The sequence below is a fragment of the Corvus moneduloides genome, chromosome 7 (genome assembly GCF_009650955.1).
Source record: "Corvus moneduloides isolate bCorMon1 chromosome 7, bCorMon1.pri, whole genome shotgun sequence".
NCBI lineage: Eukaryota > Metazoa > Chordata > Aves > Passeriformes > Corvidae > Corvus > Corvus moneduloides.
In genome coordinates, this window is record NC_045482.1 from 37,516,920 (window position 1) to 37,541,647 (window position 24,728).

At 44.0% G+C, this 24,728-nt stretch overlaps 1 protein-coding gene and 1 long non-coding RNA gene across 3 annotated transcripts in view; one reads left to right on the forward strand and one right to left on the reverse strand.

The window, feature by feature from the left end:
* MBD5 (methyl-CpG binding domain protein 5) overlaps positions 1-7,288 on the forward strand; it is a 109,350-nt gene extending 102,062 nt beyond the window's left edge. For both annotated transcript variants that reach the window (XM_032115194.1, XM_032115195.1), the window contains 3 exons: positions 1,048-1,121; positions 2,491-2,566; positions 4,721-7,288. In XM_032115194.1, coding sequence (XP_031971085.1) covers positions 1,048-1,121; positions 2,491-2,566; positions 4,721-4,792 — 222 coding nt within the window. In that variant the 3' untranslated portion in view covers positions 4,793-7,288. The remainder of the gene's footprint in view (positions 1-1,047; positions 1,122-2,490; positions 2,567-4,720) is intronic.
* Positions 7,289-8,380: 1,092 nt separating this feature from the next.
* Positions 8,381-24,696, reverse strand: LOC116446805. Its single transcript, XR_004241382.1, has 4 exons — positions 23,667-24,696; positions 23,224-23,519; positions 22,903-23,116; positions 8,381-10,083 (listed from the first exon to the last, which is right to left on the reverse strand). It is a non-coding gene; the product is annotated as an uncharacterized LOC116446805 (long non-coding RNA).
* Positions 24,697-24,728: the final 32 nt, after the last annotated feature.

Here is a 24,728-nt window from a genome sequence, read left to right on the forward strand (position 1 = left end):
TGCTCACCCATTGCTCCACCTTGTCGTGTCCACATGTCAGATCTGTGGTGAATATTAATTATTGATTCATTGGAAGGCAGAATTCTGAGAGAATTTGCATTCCCACTTCATTTCCAGGTTCTGTACAGGCACATTCAGTATATTTGTATTTATGTAAAATGTCAAGTAAGAGGTAGCAGAGAAACAGGAACTGAACCATTCATTTTCTTGAGGTTGATGTGTTATAAATACCTGATTTTGTTGTTTTTACCAGCAGGAATGACTGAGCCAGATCAAAATAACAGAGTGAAGTGGCTTCATGTTTTGAGATGCAAATGATGAAATTATAGAGATGTTATAATTAATTTTCTGCTTTTGTTGTTACACTGGGACTGACTGGTGCCCACACAGTGGTTGAAATTGCTTAAATTTAAAATAGTCAAGATTTAAATTCCCAGTTCTCTTGAGCACGCACCCAAATTCATCCCTGAGCGCTAAAGAAGAATAAGAAATAATTAAAATAACTGATTTTAAGACAAATAAATAAGCTGGAGAAAGCTCTAGTGAAGAGTCCTGGATTCAAAAGGCAAATAAAGATTTTCCTTCTGGAATGGGAATGAGTTTGGCTGTGCCATGAGTTGAACAGAGACCTGGAATTCTTCACCCAGGAACTGAAGGTGATGGGAACACTTTGGTGTAAAAATGGGATCGTCAGTCCCAGGCACTCAGCATTCCAGGGCTGCATTCCAGGTGTAAAATCCATTGGGCAAAGTGAGTGCAGACTGGGAAACTTCACCAGCACTGTTCATTTTAAAGACACAAAGTTTAAAAGGGCCCTAAAAAGATTCTTTTCCTCAGTTTTGTTGCCACCAATGTCCCGGATTTGCGTTTCTGTTGCTGCTGGTGCGAAATTCCAATGCGTGGGTTAACGTGGGAGGGGTGGGGAGATCCAGGCGTTATTCCTGCCCCACTGGGAGGCAGTGCCAGTGGGATTCCCAGGCTGGCAGTGCAGGAAAGGTGGGATTTGCTGCTCTGGGTAACGAGGCTTGGTGTCCATCCCTTCCTCAGGTGGAGCCGGAGAAGCTGAAGACACTAACGGAGGGGCTGGAGGCGTTCAGCCGCGCCAGGAAAAGGAACAGGAAGTGAGTCCATCCCTCTTCCCCACCAAATCCAGTCATTCCCTTTCTCTGCTCCCATTCTGGGGCAGCTCAGCCAAACTGAGGGGTTCATTCCTTGGAATTCCTTGTGTTTGTTCTGGGATCTGATGCGTTTTGAGTGCATCTCCTCTGTAAAACGTCCCACCTGTGGGAGCTTCTGGAGGATTCCTGAGCTACAGCAGTAAAAAGTCATTACATCCAAACTGTTCTGACCAAATCACACTTTTTAACCAGGCCTGCCCCTCTGCCCCTGTCCCTGTGGCAGCTGAGCTCAGGTTTGTTCAGAGAAATCCCCTTTATTTCCCACTGCTGAGAAGCGTTGCAGGATTTGTGGCTGGCTGAGCTCTGGTCACACCTGCGCCAGCTGCTGGGGTTTATCCAACTTCACCTCTTAGTGGCAAATACCAGGAGAGAAAAACTGTGGAACAGCAAATATTGGGGTCTGAAGCATCAGGATGGGCAACAAGAGGAAAATTACTGAATTTTGGGGAAAAAAACCCCTCTGGACATCTTTAAAAGGATGGCAGAGTAGGAGTTGTGCTGTGATTGGGTTTGTTCTATGATGCTGCTCCTTATTTACTGTCATAGGGAAAAGATGTTCCTTAAATCTGTGAGAATTCAAACTCAGCTCTGAATGACCACAGGCTGAAAGGGATTAGATAATTCTCTCTCTTACCCTCCTCTTAAGAGGTCAGCTTTGTTTTTATTTCTGTGTCCCAGGGGCTAAAGAGAAGGATTTTTTATGCCAATGACACAGTGTTGGTGGCTGGTTTTTTCCAAGATTACCCTCAAAATACCTTCCTGGATTTTAAGGGAACACAGGAGGGCTTTTGGCAACTTCCCAGTTATTTATTCGTGTCTCATCACAGAGATGGTTCTCCTCATCCCCCTCCTCTCATTTCCTCCCCTCCAAAGTGGGACCTGTCACTGTGTCCAAGTGGGAAAAGTCCTTAGGGAAGAAGTGGACATCCATAGAAATGTCGCTGTGAAGTGAAATGTGCTTGGAGCTGCCCCATGACCTGGGGTAATTTGGGGTTGGAAGAAGAAAACCTTCACTCACCCCTCCCACAGCCTGAGGAGTGCTGCCATTCCAGGGTAAAACTGGGAATATTTGAGATAATGAATACAATTTATTGGAAGTTAGAAGGATATTTACCTTTTCTTCTGTAATCCCAACACAAACCTTTACTTTCCATAACATTGTTATAGGTCTGATCTTTCTCCTTGTGCTCCCAGCCTGGGAGGCTCCAGGGTCAGAACATTCCCAGTGAATTCATCTGTTTGTTATTTAATTTTTTTCAAGTTTTCTTTCTATCCTTAAGAATTACTGATGGCTTTCATCTTTTCTCCCTAGAAGTGGAAAGCTAAATAACCATTTAGAAGCTGCTATACACGAGGCCATGAGTGAACTAGACAAAATGTCTGGGAATGTAAGTTCCTTTTCCTTGGGAATATTCTCCTTTTCCATGTTTCTGCATGCTTGTCCCTTGGAGGGAGGCTTGGTTTGGGTGGCTTTCTAACAAATCCTGGTTTTATTTTCTGAAATAATGGGGAGTTTTCAATATTTCCCCTGCATTAAAACCTGTTTGCAAATGTCTGATGGTTCTGAAAAATGGGAAAAGTTGTAGGATTTTAGGTGCATCGCAAATTTTATTACTTTTAAAAGAGATTTACACATCCAGCCTGATAACAGCTGGATGAGTTCCAGTCCAGCTCCTATTCCATGGGGCTCCTCTGGCTAATGACACAAAATCAGGCTCATTTGTTTCTCAGCTGGAGTGGCAAGGTATTGAAACCTCATTTGAAAGCATCTTTCTTTTGAGTGCAAAACTCTTGGAATTCAGTTTTCCCCATGAGAAATGAAAGAGATTGTCATGAAAGGTAAGTTTAAAAAAAAAGTATTTCTAATACCACACCCAAGAGTGGTTTTTCCACACTAATTACACCATTGTTACGTAGCTCCAGGAACTTTCCAATAAAAAGTTTGGTTTATAAGATATCCTCACTTTTCTATCAAAACCATGGCTGTAATTTCATTGCAGCCCACCTAAAAATAAAAAACTAAATCTATCACAGCACATGTAACCTCCCACATCTTCTATTTGGTCATTAATTATTCAAATTATTAATTATAAAATGTTTGAACACAGGGGAAAAAAGTTTTTTGCTGATGTTCAGTGCTTAGGACTGAACATGTGCGGGTGTGGAAGTTACAGTAACACTTCAGGGAGCTTCTGGAGTATAAAAAAGGAAATATATTTATATATAATTATATATTTATATATATGAAGACCTGCAAGCTTCGTATAAATCCAGAGCTGATTTCAGAACCACCAGGAAATACTAAAGAAGTTATTCAGTAGCTTTTAAGTAACAACCCAACCAAATCTTTCGTTGAAACTGAATTTTACAAGCTGAGATTTGAGCCTTGATTTAAGACATTGTTGTTGTGTTTCCCTCCTTTGGAAGGCCAAGGAAAGCAGGAGATGACTGTAGGTCTGTAACAAATAAATATGGGATGGGTGTTTGGGCTGGCCCGTCCTGCTGCCACCTTTTCCCACCCATATATCCAGGAATATTAAAAGCTGCCTGCTCTGGGCATTGTGAGCAGCAGGAAGTGGCTCAGGGCAGGTGCTGTGGTTGGATTTGCTGCTCTGGTTCTTCACCCAGACAAACTGATGGACCTGCAGTGCCTTGATTGATATTTTAATTATGTGGGCACAGAAGTTGGGACCAGGGCTGATTTCCATGAGGATTCTCGTTCCTAGAAACACTCCCAGGGTATCAGCAGCTCTCGTTTTAGTGACTTGCAGCTTTTGCAGCTCCTGCTGCTCAGTCCCAGTCAGTGTGAAATGGGAAACATGTGCAGCAGGGTCCTCAGCTCCAAGAGGGAATTCTGCTGGCAGGAGCCAATGGAGGCAGGGAATGTCAGTGGCTGGAGAGCTCGGGAAGGAGCCCGGGAAGTGCTGAAGGATTGGTTCCTGCTGCTGGGAGCTGCAGCTGCTGCCAACAGATGGTGGTGGAATTCCACACCAGGCTCAGCCTTCCTCCTCCTCCTCCCTCTCCCACTGGTTTTTCCTGAGCAGCCAGCGATGACAAACCTTGGCTCTCAATCCATCCAGCACTAGCTCGGAATTGAATGCTTCCTTTTAAACACAAAGAGTTTGCTGAACATCCCTCATTCCTCAATAACAGCCCTCAGCTGGACTTCCCCAGTTTTCTCTGTTGTCAGCATTTTCTCACCACCTTCTTCCCACTTTTCATTGCTCTGGTCACTACAATGTATAAAAGTTTGTCACTAAATTTGCCATTATTGCAGTTTGGGATCAGTCCCTGATTAGGTGGTTTCAGTGCCTGATTGGGTGGCTTCCCAGCCACTGCAGCTGCTGCCTCTCTCCAAGGTTTGGGATGCACAGGATATGGAATCCTTTGCTCCCAGTTCCTCAAAGCTGTTGGAGTCCCTTTATTCTGTGTAGCTGTGAAATGCTAAGAGCTGGTTCCCGGCAGCACCTCGAGCCCTCCTGTAGCTCCTCGATGCCTCTGACCACTGTCCTTTGCTAACCTGTGAATATACTTATTTTTAGGTCCACCAAATCCCGCAGGGAGACAGACAAGTGAAGCCTCCAAAACTCAAGAGGAGGAAGATCTCTAGATAACATTGAATGTCTTTGTTACTGGTCCAGTACTTATCACAGTGAACGTGCACATGAGTCTATCTGTAGGTATTGATACAGACGTGGGTCTATCAATATTTCTGTGGAGACAGCTCGCTGCCATCGCAGGGCACCACGAGGAGCAGTGGTACCAGATTTTGGGTGATTAGGAGGGATAGAGGTTGCTGGATAAGCCAATCAGAAATCTTGAAAGGTTGCAGTAACAATGTCAGATGATTACTGAAATTTTTTTCTATAATACTAAAAATTGTGATTATAAGAAATAGTCCAAATGTTTCTGAGAAATTTTCATTGTGTATATAGATAATACAGAATTTCATGGTGATATCTGAACTGTAAATATTGTACAATATTGTCATGTACAAGCGTACCTAATGCACACTTTATCTTTTATTGTACAAAAAATAGTGTACAAAATTCTTTGGTTTCTATTGAGTACACATACAAGAGACTACCAGTGTAAAGTGATAAATAAAAATACAGCCTAAATGCTTTTATATGATAATGTAAAAGATGCTGTTTTTGTATTTAACAGCAGAGAGAAGGCATGATTATGTAATACCTTAATTATGACATCCACTTCACGCCACTGAGTGTTCATTGCTATGTCTGTTTGGAATGAACCGTGCCTGGAAGTGCTGTACTCCAGTTCAGGCCTCTTAGGAGAGCGCAACCTCGCAGATTCCCAACGGGATGTGGGATCACAGCTCTAATTAAGAATTCAAAGGCTGCAACCCTCGGTTGCGTTTTTATTTACTTAGCTTTGAACGTAGAATGCTGTAGATTTGATTAAAAAGGAAAAGAAAAAAGAGTAGAAGGACTATTTTAGTCAACCATTTCTGTAGGAAAAGTTTCATAGCCACCTGAGGAACTAAAGAGTCGATACCCCCGTAACGTTGAGCCCCTCCAACCACCCCCTAGATTAATTAGCTCCAATTATCTAATGTCATTAACATGGTGTTTCCTCGGAAGGGGGGCAGAGGCCCTGCTTTCAGGAGTGATCAGGATCGATTGCTATTGATTACCTTTGGTTTGGCCGTAGGATGAAAGGGCAGTGCTCCGCAGCGTCCGGGAAAAGTAATCCCGGGATCCATCTCACAGTATTAAAACAGAAAAAAAGTTAAGGGTGGCTTACAAAACTATTAGCAACAGTAATTTTTATCAGTATTATGTAACATATCAGATTTATTTTATTTAAAAAGAATTATTTATACCATTAACAGATTCTTATATATATTAATGTGGCTGAAATGCGCAGGTTAAATCTATTAACCAAATTATTTATGTTATATTAAGTGAGAAATGTGAAACATATGTAGAAAAAAAAAATTAATACACTACAGATTTAAAAGTCTAAAGCTATGAGCCATTATAAAATTAACGAACGGAAGTGTAGCACAACATTCTTTCCATTTGATTTCATTTTTCTTTGTAACACGGACGGTGGCGATGGTGACGGAAGCCGTGGCATCTCTGTCTCCGAGGCTTCCCGAAATAACTCTCAGTTCACTATTCCCAGTCCCGGAGTGGAGCTTTACCTCCCACCCCTCGGTCCGGGACCACCGCTTACCTCAGACTTCCTTTTCCCCCATCCCGCCTGTCGCTCTCTAGCTAAGGACTGGCAGTGATCAGCTCCCCGGGCAGGGGCGGCCCCGCCGCTCTCCAGCCCCGGCTCCCGAGGATCCCAGCTCCCTTCCTCGTGCCCGAGTCCCGCTCTCGTGTGCAAGGACGAGGCCCAGGACGGCGGGAGCCGGCGTTTGCCAGCCGGGCTTCGTGCCCGGGCACGCAGCTACCTCTGGGCTCCCCGGGGCTCGCTCCCTCTCCGGCCGGGCGGGATGCCCTGGCAGGGCCTGGCACGGAGCCCTCCTTCCAGGGGCAGGTTCATTTGTCTTCTCCGTCCTCCACGCAGCCCCGAGCCGTGCCCAGCCCGGCAGCTTCCCGGAGCTGTTCCCGGGGGCCGCCGGCTCCCGTTTTTCCGTTGCGCGTGGCCGTGTCGCTGGTGGCCCTTGGCTCTTCCCGATCCCGATCCGTGTGCGCGTGGGCGAGCGCTGGAGCCCTCCTCCCTCGGGATTTCCTTTGCTTCTCCCCCTGCTTCGTGTCCCAGAGCTGAGTTTGTGTCTCCTTTGGCCCTTAGGTTTGTGCTCCCTCCCTGCTGTTTTACTTTACATCCCTAAGATTATGTAAAGTACTCTCGTGCACTTGATTTCCTTGGTTAATAATGGCATTGATGTGGGTGCTAGGAGTAGTTTGTTTCAGTCCATACCAATTTTTTTTTTTTTCTCTCTTTTAGAGTTTTTATGGTTTCATGTAAGCAGTTAATGTAAATATTGTGAGCATTACAGGTCATGCAGTGTTGTAACATTTTAAGAAATGTTGCACCGACTTTACGATTAAAAAACTGGTCACTCATACTTGAATTTTGCCCATAGAGCCATTTCTTTCTCTTTGCATTAAAGCATAATCTACTTTTTTGATGGAGGCCCAACCCTTCTTTCTACCTTATTATTTTTTGTTTAATAAATCTCTATTTTTTCTAATAGAAGACTTAAAAAGGAAAATTAAAAAAAAAAAAAGTACTTTTTGCCTACTTTCTAATTTAAGAGAGAATTCCTATATTTAAAAGGTGGAAAAATAAAACAAAAACAAAAAAAAAAAAAATACTCCATTGTGGAAAGTGGAACACCACTGGATTTGTCATTACCATGGCACAATCACCCGAAAGTGGCTGAGTACAGCGAGCCCACGACGCCGATCAGGACCTCGGTAGATTTAGGGAACGCCGTGATTCCTTGAGGATGTAAAGTGTTGCATATTCTTGTCTATTTATTTATTTATTTATTATGCTTTCTTTTGCTTAAGTGGGTGACAATGTGGTTGAGTCATTCAGATGACATTCAAATTAAAGGAAATATTCCTCTTTCTATTATGGTGCATTTTGTGAACACCATAAACGAAACGAAACAAAAATATTTTCATTTCTTTTGGTGGATTTTCTTCATATTTTTAACTTCTGGCTGGTATCAGCTGCAAAAAAAATAATATCCACATAGTTTAAAAATAAGAAAAAAAAGAAAAAAAAAACCCACCCCACCTCTGATGTCCCAGGTCTGTTATCCTCACAGTCTAAGGTTTTAGGGGTTAAAAGGAACTTCAAATTCCAAGGTCTTTCCAAAATCATCTTTGCAGAAGGTTTATAAGTCATGTGAAATCCTTTTGGAGTCCCTGAGTTTGATGGTCTAGAGATATTAGAGGGCTCGTGGTGGACTGAATTACCTTAGGACTGAATTACCTTTCTTAGCTACAGTTTGTATTTTGCTATGTAGGGTTGTAATGTGAGAATTCCAGAAGAGCCGTAGCATAAAAGTGCTTTTCTATTTTTTAAAAAAACCCATTCTAGTCTTACTAAGAATTAGAGAATTTTTTTAATATCAGTTTTGTAATTTTTGATAAAGTTGTCAATATTATGATTAAATCACCAGAAAAAACAGTTCCTGTGCTGTTCTCTTCGGGGCAGGGACTTTGTCTTCCGACGGATTATTCGATGCCACGATGGGATGCCCACTCTTAAAGGGGGCCACGGGCACCGCTATCAAATTAAAATAGCAACCCACAGCTGTGAGGCTGAGTTAAATCCGTGAGAGCCGAGAGAATCCCCAGTTCAGCCTGCAAATCCCGCTGCCCGTCCATAGTTTGTGTGCTCTGGGACGGCCACGGCATCGGTGCTGCATCCGACGGGTAAGTTCGGGGAGCCGGCGGCTGTGGAAGCTCCTGCTCATGCAAGGCAGGATCTCATCCCAGGCCGGGCACATCCATCCCACCCCTCTGACCGAGCAACTCAACCTCCAGGGGCCAGGATTGCCCCCAAAACACCCAGTGGTCCAAGCACGAGATTTCCAGGAATCCTGAACACCAAACAGATCCTTCAGTTCAATACTCACCGTTCACACCGGGGTCCAATCAGTGATGGAAAAACACTTGGAGGCTTAAAAAACCAAAAAAATCCGACAAAAAATAAATTTCCCTACCCCCAGGTCATGAGCCTGGGAGCTGTAGGGACATCCGAGCCCACAGAACCCCACCAAGCATTCCTGCCCCACTCCTGGTGTCTGGTTATCCTTGTGCTCCCGAGGATGAAGAGCAATTCCATGCTCTTGTATGTCCTTAAATATTGCTCAGACTCACGGGCAGCCTGGGGCTGGGTTGGTGGTGATGCCATAAATGTTGCCTGAGTGTCCAACTCCCAGAAATTCCCACCAGCCCCGTGTACCCTGCATTACAACCTCTCCTTTAGCCTGGAATGGTGACACTTTGTATCGGCTCGGTATCTGAAAGCAGTGGGAGCTCAGACCCCTCATTTCCCTCTGCCAGGTCTTGGCTGTGAACAGTTCAAAGCAATTTTTGTTGTTTTGTTTAAAAAATAATAATTAAAAAATCCAAGATTTGATTTGGAATCCCCCCCTGTGAAAGAAGATCCTGGAGAGATTCCATCTCCCACGTTTTTACCTGCTGCGAGATAAGGATTCGGCTGTAATTGAGTGTCATCCCAAAGGGAGATAAGGGGTAGGATTTAGAACTGGAAAAAAACCTACATATTATTAGAATAGTACTTTCTGGAAATTCCTGCTTTGGGAAAGATCTGGGAAGTGGGAAGGGTTTTGACTTACACTGGATGAAGTGGGGCAGGGAAGGAAGAGCAGGAGTATCCTCATGTATTCCTGTGTAAAATCCTGGGGAAGCACTGGCACAGGTTGGCACAAGTCGAAGAGAACCACTGTGCACAAGCACTGTCAGCTGGAGTTCCAAAATTCCAGGCAGGAATGGATCCCAATGAGAGGTCCTGGGCTGAGCCGTGGGGTGGTGAACCAGGTACAAAGTGGGATGAGAGAACAAAGGCTTTTCCAGCCACATCCGCTTCCATGGTGCAGGTAAGTGGGAAGTCCTTCACTGATAATTCCCTAAATAGCTGAAGAACCAATTCCTTGGGTCACAAAACCACAGAATTTTTACCCAGCTGGTTCCTGCTTCACTTGGACCTGCAGCAGGTGATCTGGGAGTGGGTTGCAGGGTCTGTGCTGGGAGGAACCAACTTTCCAGGCACAAAACAGGATCCTAGAACAGACATTTTCTTAATCCCACTTCAGAAGTTTCTGTCTCATCAAACCACAATCATCTGAGGCCTTTGTGAAGGAGAAGCAATTCTGAACTCCCAGCAGAAATACAGTTCCTTTTCACTTCCAGGAAAATAAGTTATTGCTTCTCTCAATGATTTTTCTCTAGAGAGAGAAAAAGTCATAAAAATAACAAAGTTTATAACAAAGTTTTGGGGTTGTCATTATCTGCTCTCAGTCATGGGATTGAGCTCTCTGCTTCCGAGGAAAAAGTGAAGATTTAAATTTGAAAAATAAAACTTTATTCCTGTCCTATCCTATCCTATCCTATCCTATCCTATCCTACCCTACCCTACCCTATCCTATCCTATCCTAAACCCTCATTGGTTTAATTGGGACCAAAAGGAGAATCCATAGTTCCCAGACTTGGTCTTAAGAGTTTCATAAACCAAAGTAACAAATAGGGGATGACAAGTGGGATTTTGGGAAGGAATAAACATTTGGCATTTACAACTTGGTTATGACAACGATAAAAAACACAGAACAAAGTGTTAGACAATAAAAAAATAAATATTTTAAAATATATATTTTACGAATTTGGAGAAACTTCGGGAGATTAATGGAAGTTCAAGTGTGGTATTTGCCACCCTAAAGCCAGCAAGGGGACAATGACTTTATAAAATTGCCCATAAAGTCCTGCTTTAACACCCACTTTGACAAGTTTCTGTCCAGATGTTGGGTCCAGCTGTGGCTTCCAACACCTTTTATCCTCAGATCAGGAGTGTCCTCAGCTGCATCCATACAAAGAGCGAGGTGGAAGGAGTTTGTCCTAATGTGAGGCACACGTAGGCATGGAAACACATGTCCAAGCCACATGTGATCCTTGTTAAAATGCTTGGAATACTTGTGGGGGAATTAGGCTGCAGGCCGGTAATGGTGCAAATCAAATCTGTGACAGGCAAGGAGTCCTCACCAGATTTAAGCTGGGTTTAGCTAAAAACAAAGTCAAGTTTTGGGAGTAACAACAAAATATCTGCATTTGTTGGAACTGATTGGCTTTGCTGAGAGCAGAGCTGATAACACTGAGGAATAAAAGAAAGGCAACAAAGCCCAGCAAGCAGCAAATGATGAATTATTCAATGCAAATGTCAAGTTTTAGTAGTGACTGTGGCTGTAAATCTTTTTTTTTGCAAGGCTGAGCGTTGCCATTAAGCAACTCCATATGACGCTACATCTGTCGGATTTCTTTTATATCATTTTATTTTTATGGATGCCAGGGAAAAGTATTGGGAATTTCCACGTTCGAATACTAATAACATCATTTCCCCAACTTCTGTCGTCCGCTGATTTAATGTTTGGTTGATTTTTCTGGCAAGGGTTAAATCCATGCCCACTTCAGTAACGTCCCAAGCCGTGAGTCTTCAAATGAAAATGTTCTTTTGTGGAGAAATTTTAATTTTCCGTGTTTTGAACCCGAGTTGGATTCCTTGGGAAGATGGGGAGTGGTGAGGGAAGAGCGAGGAGGTGCCCATTACTCTGCAAGTGCCGGGGGATTCCTATCACATCCATATAATCAATCTGTCCAAGGGTTTCTATAGCTCCCATTATCCCCCGTGCCTCCAGGATAAGGAGCTGGGAACAATCGCCCATTGTCAGTTTATGAAGGAACTTTTTCATCTTCCTTCCCCAAAGACTCAATTCTTAATTAAGTAAATTAAAATTAATTACGGAATGTGTACAACAAGATGTTATCACGGCTGTGCCCCGAACTGAGCTCTCTCTGCTGTGCCTGCGCCGCATCCTCCGTGTCAAAGGAACAGGGAATGGAGGGGACAAGAGGGAATGGCTTCAAACTGAGGGATGGCAGGATTCAGTGGGATATTGGGAAGGAATTCCTGGCTGTGAGGGTGGGGAGGGGCTGGGATGGAATTCCCAGAGAAGCTGTGGCTGCCCCTGGATCCCTGGAAGTGTCCAAGGCCAGGTTGGAGGGGTCTTGGAGCAAGCTGGGACAGTGGGAGCTGTCCCTCCCCATGACAGGAACATTCCCATCACCGGGTCGGGGCCTCAGCCTTGTAAAAACATCTCTGTACATTTAAGGTCAAGCTCTGTGGAACACTGTGGGTGATTAAGAACACCTTCCAGAGCTGAGGCTGAAAGAGTTTCACTTTTTAAAAGATAATTTTATATTAAGCAATTCCTAAATATCCAAAGGACAAAGGATATTTCCTAACAAACCCCAAAGCACCTGTGTGTGTTTTGTAATGATTTCTTGTGCTTTGTTAGCCAGAGCTTTGAACTGAGCCACATTCCAAAGGACAGGAATGCTGCACTTCCATTAATTAGTTTCCAGAGGAAGATGTTGCCATTAGCTATTGACAAGGACCCTCTTATTAACTGCCTGATAAGGATGACTTAAGTATCCGATAAAATAATGGATTAAACAGCAAGAGTGAATGAAGGGTATCCTGAGGATCACTGGACCTGCAGCAAAATGAGCACAGTTACTGAATAAAAGGAAAGTGGAATAGGTTATTGAATTGGATCTCAAAACTTTTAGGAGATGAACATCTCAAAGATGTCAAGAGTTTTCAGAAGAGCAAATGTCCTTTCTCCACGAGCTGATCAGAGCCAGGAGACTCCTCAGTGCGAGCTGGGCCAGGCCAAGGAGGGTCCCTTTCCACCCTGGGAAAGGGGGAAAGGAGAAGATGGGTTTTGTGCTCCCTTCCTTCAGCCCCACCTGTTGCCATTTACAGGGAAAGCAGGGTTATCCCTTCACCTCAGACATCAGTGGGAGGCTCCCTGAGTGCAGCTGTTGGGGCACCTTCAGCTGATCTGAATGGACAATATCCAGGGTCTTCCCAAAACGTGATCATTAACGTGTCTTCCAGAGCTGTAACTAATTAGATGGCCTTTAATTATCAGGCCCATTGAGTGGTTCATGAGTTTTTTTAATGATCCTTAAAAGCTGGAATGAGACTTCTTTAAAATGTCCCTCAGTTAGACGCCTCCTAACTTTTAACCTTCAAAGAAGTTTATTTCTACTTCCTTCTTCAATAAAACCAAGCCCTGGTAAGGCACAACTGATTAGAAGTTCATATTCTCTTCTACTTTTTTCTGGAACCAAAGAAAGAGTAAAATGGCTCAACGTTTCCACTTCTCAGAAAAAGGAAAGTTGGAAAGCAAGGTTTCTTTTCAATCAGGTGCTGGTGGTGCTGCAGAAGGGCATGGAGACCCATCAGGTAAATAACCACCAATCTAAAGTTTCCTTGTCTCAGAGATTGCTGCTTTTAACTCCAGTCGCACAATATGGTTTTTGTTTGAAATCTGCGAGAACTCTTCCCTCAGCCCTGCAGACAATTGCACCTATTCAACTTCTCAGAGTTCAGAAACACGGGGGTGTTTGGAATCTTTTCTGGAGCATCTCCTCAGCAGAGTGTGAGAAGCACAGTCTGATCTCCAAACAAACCCAGCTAAATTTACTCTGCTCCCACCCACCCTGGCGAGGACTTGCCACAGTTCCCTGCTCACACGTCTGGGTCAGGGCTTAAATGCTCCATGAAAATTGGATTGCCCCTCCACAAAGGCTCCCAAAGACATTTGGAGATTTACTTCTCCCTTCAATCTCACTGCTTCTCCCAATTGCTCCACAGCTCTGGCTCCCAGTGCCAGGAGGAGACCTTGCTTGTTTTGCTGCATCACTGAAGCTAAAATGTTTTGCTTAAACCCAAAAATTCCAGCCCCAAAATAGTGGTGCAAGGGCTCTGCCTTTGGGGAAGGCTCAGCCAGTGCCACCAAGCAGAGCACAAAATAATCTTTGGAAGTTTTTAAGCTCCATCAGAGCAGATTTGACTTTTTCTTCCTGTTGTTCTGATTGGGACATCACCCCACAGTAGCAATTGTCTCCTGATTTCCAACCTCAGCGTTGGTTTTCATCTGCTCTGAGAGTTGTTCAGCTTCTCCCTCTGGGTGAGTGATCGCTGCTACCTCTCCAGCCAGCAATCACATCCCTCTCCAGCCTTCATTCCATCGGAGCAGGCAGGACACACACCTCTCCTCTCTCTCCCTACGATTGTTTTTCCAATCATTGGTCGTTTGGGCAGCTGTTGGTTGCCCTATTGGGAGATTTGTTTGGTATTTGAGGAGGAGGAGTAGCACTTCTCAGTAGTCTCAGCAGGACATGGCTGTTTCTCTCCTAAACACCTTCAGATCATCTGAGCCACACTTGGAGCTTGTGCTCCTGTTGGAATCAACTAAAGTGTGTAGCTGTTTATAGGTTGTCTCCAGTCAATCAGATTTGATTTGATTTGATTTTCACAATGTTGACACTAAGAACTAGAATTAGTATGTGGCACTGGATTTCAAAATCAAAAATACTGATATAAAATAGATGAAGATGAAATTAATGTTGCTGTTCAAGAAGACACATAAAGTAGAGCTTGTGCCACATGGTTTGTGCCCTCGTGCCCATGACAGAGGAATGGCTGGATGGGGATTGACTTCCCTGTGCCATTCATATTCCCGGTGCTGGCAGTGTCAGAACCCTGGCAGCTCCCTGCAGGAATGTGCCCCTCGCTGAGGGTGTGGCTTTGCCCATGGAAGTCGGAGAAATGGACTTGCAGGTAGAACTCCCAAACAGCAGCTCCAGCTGCTTCCTAAACAGCCTGTGTGGGATGGTCCATTTTGTCCAGAATAACGTGGCACATGCATTTCCTCACTCACATTTCCCATCTTTTGAGGGCTTTGAGTGTCTTTTTGTTCTAAAAAGCATCTTTTCCACAGCACAGAGCCCTGATCCATGACTCAGAGAAGCTGTGGCTGCCCCTGGATCCCTGGCAGTGTCCAAGGCCAGGTTGGACGGGGCTTGGAGCACCCTGGGATAGTGGAAGGTGTCCCATGGCAGGAGTGGAATGGGATGGGTTTTAAGGTCCTACTCTGACAACCAGCACTTTCCCAACAGGAGCTTTCCTGCATTGCTTCCCCTAAAGTAGCAATTTCTCCTTGTACTTGAATGTTTCGTACTCGCCTGTTCTGGTTCATCTGGCATTGAAGAACTCCCAGCTAAAGGTTACACTCAACCTGTGCAAGGAAGAATCACAGAATCCCAGGATCACTGAGGTTGGAAAAGATCTCCAAGATCATCAAGTCCAACCTGTGACTGATTCCCGCCTTGCCAGCTAATGAGATGATGACCCAGTGTCATTTTCTATTTCTCCTCTTTGTTTGCTTGTTGATTCACAGATAAATCCTCTTTATAGTGAGAGATCCTAATAATCTTCAGTTACAGGGGTTTATAAACTATTAGAGAAGAGTAGGACATCCTAAGGCAGTAGGATTTATAAACCCACAGAGGATTTTCTGATCAATAAAAGAAATAAAAGTACAAAATAATCTGGTTTTTTCATCTGGCGTGTAAACGTTGCCATTCTGAATACCATATTAAAATATTGCCTAAATCCTTCTTTGAATTTCCAGAGAACTTCACATCTGGCAGCAACTTGCAAAACATTGCAGAATATTCTGGAAAAAAAATTAAAGTCTGTCAAAGCTTCATCTTCCTCTAGGATGGGACTGAGCAGAACTATTCTGTAACAGACTGAGTTGTGTTTTCTTCAAGCAAGTAATTGCCTTCATGTCTCATAATATGAACCACTACAAATGATGTTCCTCCCCAGGATCCAGAGGCAGCTCCCATTTATATCCCAATAAGCTCCTAATATTGAAGAAATGTGTTGGGTTTCACGTCTTGCATTGGCAGCTGCAGCTCTCTCAGTCATTGTTATTTAGGAATATTTGCACACGTTGCCATCTCTGCCAGTTTAGACAATTTTTTTAGCAATTTTGCAAAACAATTTCCCTCCCTGGGTCTCTGCACACGTCGGAACAACTCCACTTATTGAGCTCAGCAAGTGGCACTTTTGGACTGCTATTTCTTCTCAGTAAATCAGCCTAGGCAGGAGTTTCACAGAAAATGAGGGGCTTTGTTTTAAGAAAGTTCATTGTTCCTGTAGCCCTGCTCTCTTTTATTTCAGACAAACAGACGTTCCCTGGTTTGTTGGGATCGATGAGTGAGGGTATATATTGGGAAGTGGTGTGGGTTTGAAGTGGGATTTGCTTTGATATTTCTGTGCAAATCCATGTGATGGCTCACTGACTCATACAGCTGAAAATAGGTGGTGATATCAAGCACAGAATTCTTTACAGATTTTTTTCCCCCTTTTCTTGCTTAGCTAGCTGCTCTTCCAAAAAATTCAGGTCATTATTCAAATCTGTACTTAGATTAAAACTCCAGATAGCATCACTCTTACTCATTGATGAATCACACTGGAGCAAATTTTGGTCCTACTGAACTCACTCTGTGTTGCCTTAGTCATAAGTTTGTTTGGCAAATCACATGTCATGCTTGAATTAAGCACTTGCTTAAATAAGATACTTTTAAAATACATTCAGGAAAGTTTGCACATCAGATTTATATAGATAAGATTTATATTGCAAACTTGTCAAAGCAAAACTGGAGAAGGAAAACTTCTCTTAATTCTGAGTTAAAACACGGATTTATGTTGTCAGCAACAGACCTAAAGGGATTGCTGGACATACATGAAATTAAACTTGTTTTCTCAAGTCTGTTTCTAAATGAATTTTAAATACTGGCTTTTGGGAGGTTTTGGAGTAGCAAACTCCCCCTGGATGTAGTGATGCCACCGCCACCCACACGGCTCAGTGTCACCACAGCCTCTGCTCTGCCACTGCTGACACCAACTCGACCTTTCCCAAAGATTTTTTTTATCTTGCTTGATTCCTATGCCAATATCAAATTTGCACTGAATCTTTTCAACTGACACCATATGGCTCTTTACATTAACAGGGCCAATTTTCCCTGAATGAGGATAACAGGAATTTACCTGAAATTATAATTTAAAAGCTGAACACAAAACAGGCAACGTAAATAAAACCATTTCCAAAAATAGAACAAAAACAGCTGTGAAATTATACTGAAAGGAAGGGCAGGAACTGAGGTGGGGATGGTTATAATAAATTATAGATTATCAATCACATGGCAGATGGAAACAGGGTTTGGTTGGATGCATCCATAGCTCCAGCTCCTCCCCGCCTCGTGCAGGAACATCACAGTGAAATGAACCCTGTAAGCACTGACACATTACAGCTATGGCTGAAAGAGGAAAAAATGGAATTTAGTATATTCCAAGCATGCCCTGCATGATGATGTGTCCATGGGAATAAGCCAAAGGCAGAAATGAGATTGGCAAATTGCAGCCAAACCACAGCAGGATCCATGGGGAAAACGATCAGCCAATCTCCCGATGCCGCAGCAGACAACGGCTCCACTCCCACCCCGAGCTGGGGAGAAGGAAAAGCACCAGGGGTGCTGCTTAAACACCACCAAGTCTCTCCCACAGTGGAATGGAGACCTGAGAGCTGCTCTTCAGGAAATCAATAACTCCATGCTGTGCCAAGACCTACAGCTCCTTGTTGAGGTTGTCCTGTCATGGGGAGAACCTGCTCTCTTTCCAGCTGGTAATGGAGCAGAACAAAACCTGCTATTAAAGAAGTGCCAGCAGGAAAGGAAAGCTGGGCATGGAACCATAACTTCCCAAGTTAGAATATTTTAATGTGTCCCAGGTGACCTGAGGTCACTGTTTGCTTAAGCTTGGTACCTTACAAATGGAGTTTGGATAATCCGGACAGGTTGGGATTACAACTCCTTGCAGCTTTATGGATCATTTCCCTCGAAAGGATTAACCTGTGACTTCAGGAAAAGCTCACAAAATATCTGTGTGTTTAAAATCGAGAGAGAATTGTGCAAAGAAATTAATTAACAACCAACCACTGAATACTTGGGGGAAAATGGGAATGGATTAATTTGGGCTCCTTGAAAACCTACCTATTGCACTGGCATTTTTTTTCAATTGAAGAGTGAAACCCTGATGCAATTTTCCTGTTATATAATGGCATTATTTTCCACTCCTTTATTTCTCCTTTGTTTCCAAGAATGATTAATTAGTGACACAACTCAGGTACCTGCAGAAACATTACCAAACCCAGCCATTCTTTTGTTTTAGAAGATTTTTTCCTATACCTGGAGTAGCCAGAAGCAATGTCCTTTTTTGTAATCTCATAGGATTTTTTAGGATTTCAGGGTTAGAAATTCCCACGCCTGTGACATTCCCTGATTTCCCTACGGGATGTCTGTGCAGGCTCCACAGAACTGGTCCCATGTGGTTTGGGCACCTCTTCAGCTCTCTTTGAAGTTTACAGCTGCTCCTGCTCCTCTCTGCATTGGCTCTCCCATAAATCCTGCCTCTTCCCAAGGACCTGGGCTTCTGGAAGCTGGGTGTTTGCAGTGCCCTGAGAGCCACAAATATTCCACAAATATTCCAGAATCACAGAATCTATTTGATTGGAGAAGACCTTTGAGTCCAACCTATGAGTGATCACCACTTTGTCAACTGTCACATCCGGTCTTTCCTTAACACCTCCAGGGATGGGGACTTTATTTAAGAAGAAATTCCTGAGCTGAGCATGGCTCCCACTGTTCCTGAGGAAGCAGGAGTTGCTGTAAAGGTGTGACGTTCCTGGAGCAGCTCTTCCAGAGCATTTGTGTATTTATGAAGATCTGGTAGTACATGGAGCAGCAGATCTCAATGAACAGGGCTGAATAGCAATTTGGAAGTGGGAATACTGCATCAGCTTTGCTGTGACTGATGTCTGCATAGTAAAAGTGCCTTTTTTTACACTATTTTCTTAAAAAACCCTTTGACAAGGAAGTACAGGAATGTGAAGCTTGAATACATCTTTCAATCTGCATGTTGATTGCGTAACTCCCCACAACAGCTCAAAACTTCCTTTTGTTATTACAAATGTGTGCACAGAGTACTGCAAACATTGTCCCCACTCCTCATTGCCAACGAAACACTTTCATTTTCCTTTTGACTCTTCTTGCAGCCCAGCAAATATTTTGGTTTCTTGATGCACAGCAACCTTGCTGAGAGACTCTGGCTTTGCAGTGATGGCTTCCAGCCCCATTTTGCAGGAAAATGGGGGAAGTACAGAGCACACAATGACACCGCTCCCATACGAGTGACAAGAAGTTTCTCTCTGATTTGCATCAGAGTCAGATAAAGGGAAAATCTTCCTTTCTAGTGAAACATCTCCTGACTCCAATTGGCACCAGCAATTTGGGACAGGGAAAGGCTTTGAGGAGTTTTTTCTGCACAGAGGGGATGAGCAGGAAATGGTTCTCACAATGGTTCTACCCCAGCTGGGGATAAGCTCTGCAGAGATTTTTGGGGGTTTTAAGGGTTTTCCCTGCATGGAGCCATGAAACATTCCCACTCCAGTGGGTCCTGCCACTCCACATCAGCACAAAGCAGTGGCATCAACCTCAGAGCAAGGTGGGCAGGGAAAATGTTGCCATTATGGATCAGTAAGAAAAATTGTTGTATCCAGGCCATTAATCCAGAAGACAGCAATTGTCAAGGGGGTGTTGTTGGGGTTTTTTAGGTAAGCTTTTAGGTGGCTTTATTTTTATAAAAGGTACACTTGGTGTATTTCCTAATTTCTCAGTTTTATCTAGTGGAAGGTGTTCCAGCCAACGGAATGAGGTTGGAATTAGATGACCTTTAAGGTCCCTTCCAACCCAAGCCATTCTGAGATTCTGTGATTTTATGATTTTATAGTTGCCTGAGAATTTATTTTTAGAAAGCAACCCCACTTCTACCCTTGTGCTGAAATCCAGCAGAACTACAGAGCTCTGAGGAGGAAAGGGAGCACCTCTTACTTCTAGGGCAGAGTTTTCCAGAGTCCCCTTTATGGCAAGTCTTTCACTCTGGCTCCTGAAATCTGAATAAAAATAAAAACAGTTTTCAATGCTCCATGAGCATTGAAAGGCTCCATGAGCCTTTATTGATATTTTAAGTTGCAGGATGGGAGTCGCTTTAATTTTTTCACACAAGCTGGGGAGTTCCCATGTCCTCAAAACACGTTGATTTTTAAAAAAAAATAAAATTATCTTGTGTTTGACTCCTGAGGTGTGAGATTTTGGGATAAATTCGTGTACATTTGTAAACTTGGTTTTCATGATTTTTCTCTGCTATTTTTTTCTAAATGACAGTTGAGTAAATCTCTCTACTCTTATTTTCCAAAGTGAAAGGGCATAAATACCATCCTTATCATGTACTGATTTTAACACTCCTTTTCTAGTTCCAGCCATAAACATTATTTTCTTCACTGGTCACTGCATTGTAAAGTTACCTTTTTTCTGGTGGTAAAATCCCAGATTTCTGTGGTTTTGAGCTGCACTCGTGCAGGTACCCAATGGCTTTACTTGATAATTCCAAACCAAATTCACCTGGTTTCATATATGCATTATTGTTAACTCACTGGTTGAATTGGGTTGTAAAAGAGCCCAGGCACAGTCAAGAGTAGATTTATCTTTTGAGTCAGAATCCAAGATTTTATGCTACAGGAAACAGCTGCAGCAGGTTCCTTTAAAGAGCTCCCGATGTCTGTGGTAACCTCCACACACAAAGCACAATCCCCTTTCATTTTAAACCTTTTTCTTGACACAAATAGTTTTGATGTAAAACTCTCAAATCAGGAGCTTCCTGCTGCTTTTCATCATTGTCCCTTCCTGCTGTAATTTGGGAAATCTGCTATTTTCATAGCTGCCCTTTTATTTCGTTTTATTCGGCGTTGGGCTCAAGATTTTAACTCCATTTTCAACTTTTATAATTTTCATGCAGAGCTTTAAATCTCCCAGGAAGCTACTCCATACTGGATTTCAGGGTTTGGCTGGTAGGTTTTGGTGACCTTAGAGGGGAAAACGCGCAGGCTGCCAGTTCCCTAAACCCTTGGAATAATTGGAAATAGAAATGGTTGGGAATGATACATTAACTCTGAACATTAGGCACTAAGCATGCTTACTGGCTACTTTGATCAAGCTCTTTTTTCCTGACAAAACCCCCTTTGAATGAATAGGACAGAGGTTCCTTTCACTTCAATCGGAGTTCTCAGACACAGGGAGAAAGAAGGACTTCATAACCTTTAAAAAGACTCCCCTCGTCCATTCATGGATCTCCTGGAAAGCTCAGCACTTTCCCTTGTGCTGAAGTTACTAAGCCAGCCTGCTGGATGCTTTCAGGCTTCCTTCTAGTGAAGATTTCCTTAAACATGAGCTCAAACCCCTCTGTAATGAGCTGGAATCCGGGATGTACGACGGCAGGAGCAGCGACACCGGGAATATTTGGTGGTGTGGATTGTCAGCATCGCTTTCCTACCTGCACCTTCTGAGCCTGTACCTGGCACGTAGCAGAAGATGATTCCTCTGTACACTTCATATCTTGATTATTTTTGTGTATTTACACTCAAGTCATCAGCACCTTAAAAATTTCAGTTCTCTTTTAACACCCTACAGTGAATGAAGGTTTTGGACACCCCACAAGGCTGGACAGCACCGTGCCTTAGCAGGGGCCATTATCACTTCTGGAAACTCTGTTTCTACACTCACTGAGCCTTTTTTTAACTACTTTCTGTACTTACAAGGTAACAACACACAGAGTAAAGAAGTAGTACGTGCTCCTGCTGTATCATGTTGCCATAAGATACTCTGAGCTAATTGTCCAGAAGTGATGCTTCTGCTTGGAGAAGATTAATGCAGTGAGATATGTACTATTAGAAAAAAGAAATCCCAAACTAACAAATAAAGAGGATAAATCTGAAAAAAGACCTCAAAAAATATCCCAGGCTTTAGGCAGCCATGGTGAGAACAAGGATTCCTTGTGTTAAATGTCACTATGGAGAAGCAGAACCAAGAGCAAGGATGTGACAAAGCCCCCAAGCCTATACAGCTCTGACATTTCCACTGATATACATGTTTAAATAAAATCCAAGGATTTTTGGTCTATCCAGTGTTCAAATGTGCATATTCAATTCCATAATCTCTATGAAGATGAGTCAGAATTCAACTATTGAACAAATAAGTTTGAGACATTGTTTCCTTGATTTGTGCATGAAAATAAATTATTTTGTCTACAGCTGAGTTACAGCTCATAATTTTTTACAGCTAAAATTCTTCAGAAAACCTGTAAGATTTTACAGGAGGAAGAGACCAGATTATGTGCTTAAAAGATGGATGGTTCTTAAAGCTAAACTAATGTAAGCTGAAACTTCAGTTCTGCCCATGTTCAGTTCTGTGCAATGACTGTTTTGACTGCATAAAAACCCTCTTCTGTATCCTACAGGGCATCATTTAAAAAAAATTGCATTGCTTGTAGAAGTAAAATAATGGGATGAGTTTAGGACTAGGAGCCAGCTGGAGGGTAAACATGTTTCATTTTTGTACTTTTTTTTATTTAAGCAGTAAAAAAGAGCAGAACATGCACACAAAAGGAAAAGGTTATTATTATCTATTGTTCAGCTGTGCTGACTGAAAGGGGGAAAAAATCTTACAGCAGTTTGAAAATGCCTCTTTCTTGCAGAAGCAGAAGGAGGAAAGTCGTGGTGGTTTTTAACTACTCAAGGAAGTACTTGAGGAGGAACTGACTGTTCCAGCAGCCACCCCACCTCTCACAGGGATGTCACCTGTGCAGCTGGGCCCCAGCACACTCCAGGTGATGGCATCCAGGTGGAAAATTCAGCTCATGCAGGATGATGTCACAATCACTGCTCGAAAATGCCAACCCTGTGCCGCTGCCAATTAATCCTGAATTGCTTTAGGGGCACCAAACCCATTTGGGGTGTGGGAAGTGTGGCCACTCCTAGAACAGTGCTGAACTATAAACTCTAAGATAAACCATACAAATTTTAAATGTTTACCTGTTAATTCTAATCCAAGGCAAAAATTGTCTATCTTATGGAATAAAAATATTCTAAGGGAATTATAAATAAGTGCAGTCTAACACAGTTTTGTTCTCTGTTTCTTTTCTCATATTTTTAAAGATTCATTTGCTCACATGACTGAACACTCACCTGATGCTTTCACAGGAGTAGTTAATATAATTTCCAGATCTCTTTCCCAGGCTAATTTGGGTCCATGACTGATGAACACAATGTTCTTGCTGCTTCTTTTTCCCTCTTGTGTATTCCTGTGCTTGTTTCATCTTCCTCTCTATCTCTAGTTGACACAATTCTTTATCCTTCATTTTGTAAATCATGTGTTTGTCACGAACAGCAGTTGTATTTGCTATACAAAACCATGTAAATAAAAAACACAACAGGTAACTAAAAATAAAAGGCAATTCAGAGACTGAACCTATTTTTTTCTAATTTAAAAAAAAGGAAATTACGTACAGTTGGCACAGCGATCCAAACAGTGAAGTTTTGAGTAAGAGTTTCAGCTTATTTCAGAAGGTGACGCTGACAACTCCTGTGAGAGCTCTAAGGCAGAGGTGAGAGAAGCAGCTGCCTGGTCTCAGGGTGTCAAAATAAAATGGAAGTGAGGAGATATTTGAGGTACTAAAGGTCTTTGATGAAGGGTTTTGCAGACTAATGTCAACTCTTGCAGGAAACTCTGGATAGGCAGAGGACTGAGGCTTTGTCCAGGTGAGAACTTGGGATTACTAAGTTCCAAGTTGCAGGACATTGCCCTTGATGGAAAGAGTGATGAAGGAGTTTAGTAAACTGAAACAAGGAGTTGCACCTCAGCATGCGGAACAATTTTCCATGAGGGTGGCAGAGCATGGGAACAGGTTCCCAGGGAGAGTGTGGAGTCTCCAGAGTCATTGCAAACCCACCTGCTTCCGGTGACCCTGTTTCCACTGGATGGTCTTCAGAGGTCCCGTCCAACCCTAAATATTCTGGGGGAAAAAAAATAGATACTTGCGCAGGCACAAGTTTGTGTCTGAAGTGTTGGTTTGTGTCAACCCTCCTGACGTTTTCATGGCTGGAACACTTTAAGCCCACACTGACCAACACACTGAGGAGAGAAAACCGCTGGTTTGTCCAGAGAGCAGGGACACTGTGGGACCACTGTGCGGAGACGGGGAGGACACGGTGGGGCCACTGTGGGGACATGGCAGGGAGACTGTGGGGACACTGCTGGGACACGGGCAACGTTATCAGGGACAGTGGGGACACTGTGGGGACAGGGTGGGGAGGCACTGGGGACACTGCGAGGGTACTGTGGGGACACAACGGGAACATTGTGGAGATATGGTGTTGACGCTGTAGGGGAAACGGTGGGGACACTGTGGGGGAGACAGGGAGGGCACTATGGGGACACGGCAGGGACAACGTGGGACACAGTAAAGACACTGTGGGGGAAAAGGCAGCGGCTTTGCGGGGACACTGTGAGGAGACAGTGGGGACCCAGCCGGGACACTGCGGGGGCACGGCGGAGAGACATTGGGAAGACACTGTGGGGACAATATAGGGACACTGTCTAGAAGTACACCGTGGGGGCACGGCGCGGAGACTGCGGGAACACTGCGGGAACATTGCAGGCACACTGTAGGGACACTGTGGGGACACTTCGGGCACCCGGCGGGCTCACTCCGGACGCTCACCACGCTCCGCTCTCACCCGCTCCCGCCGCCCCCCTCCGGCTCCCTGAGGCTCCCTCAGCCTCCCGCCCTCGGCTGCGCGCGCAGCGCCGCTCCCGCCGCGCGGGCTGCCGGGAGGGCCGAGCGGCTGTGGTTAATGTCCGCCATGTTTGCCATGGCGCAGGCAGCGGACCGAGCGAGCCCGGTGCGGATCTAGGGCTGCAGGGCGTGCGCTGCGGGCTACGGGCGGCCCCGCCGGGAGCTGCGCCGGGGCGGCGGGACCCTCCATGGTGGCGCGGGCGCGGCGCGGGAGCG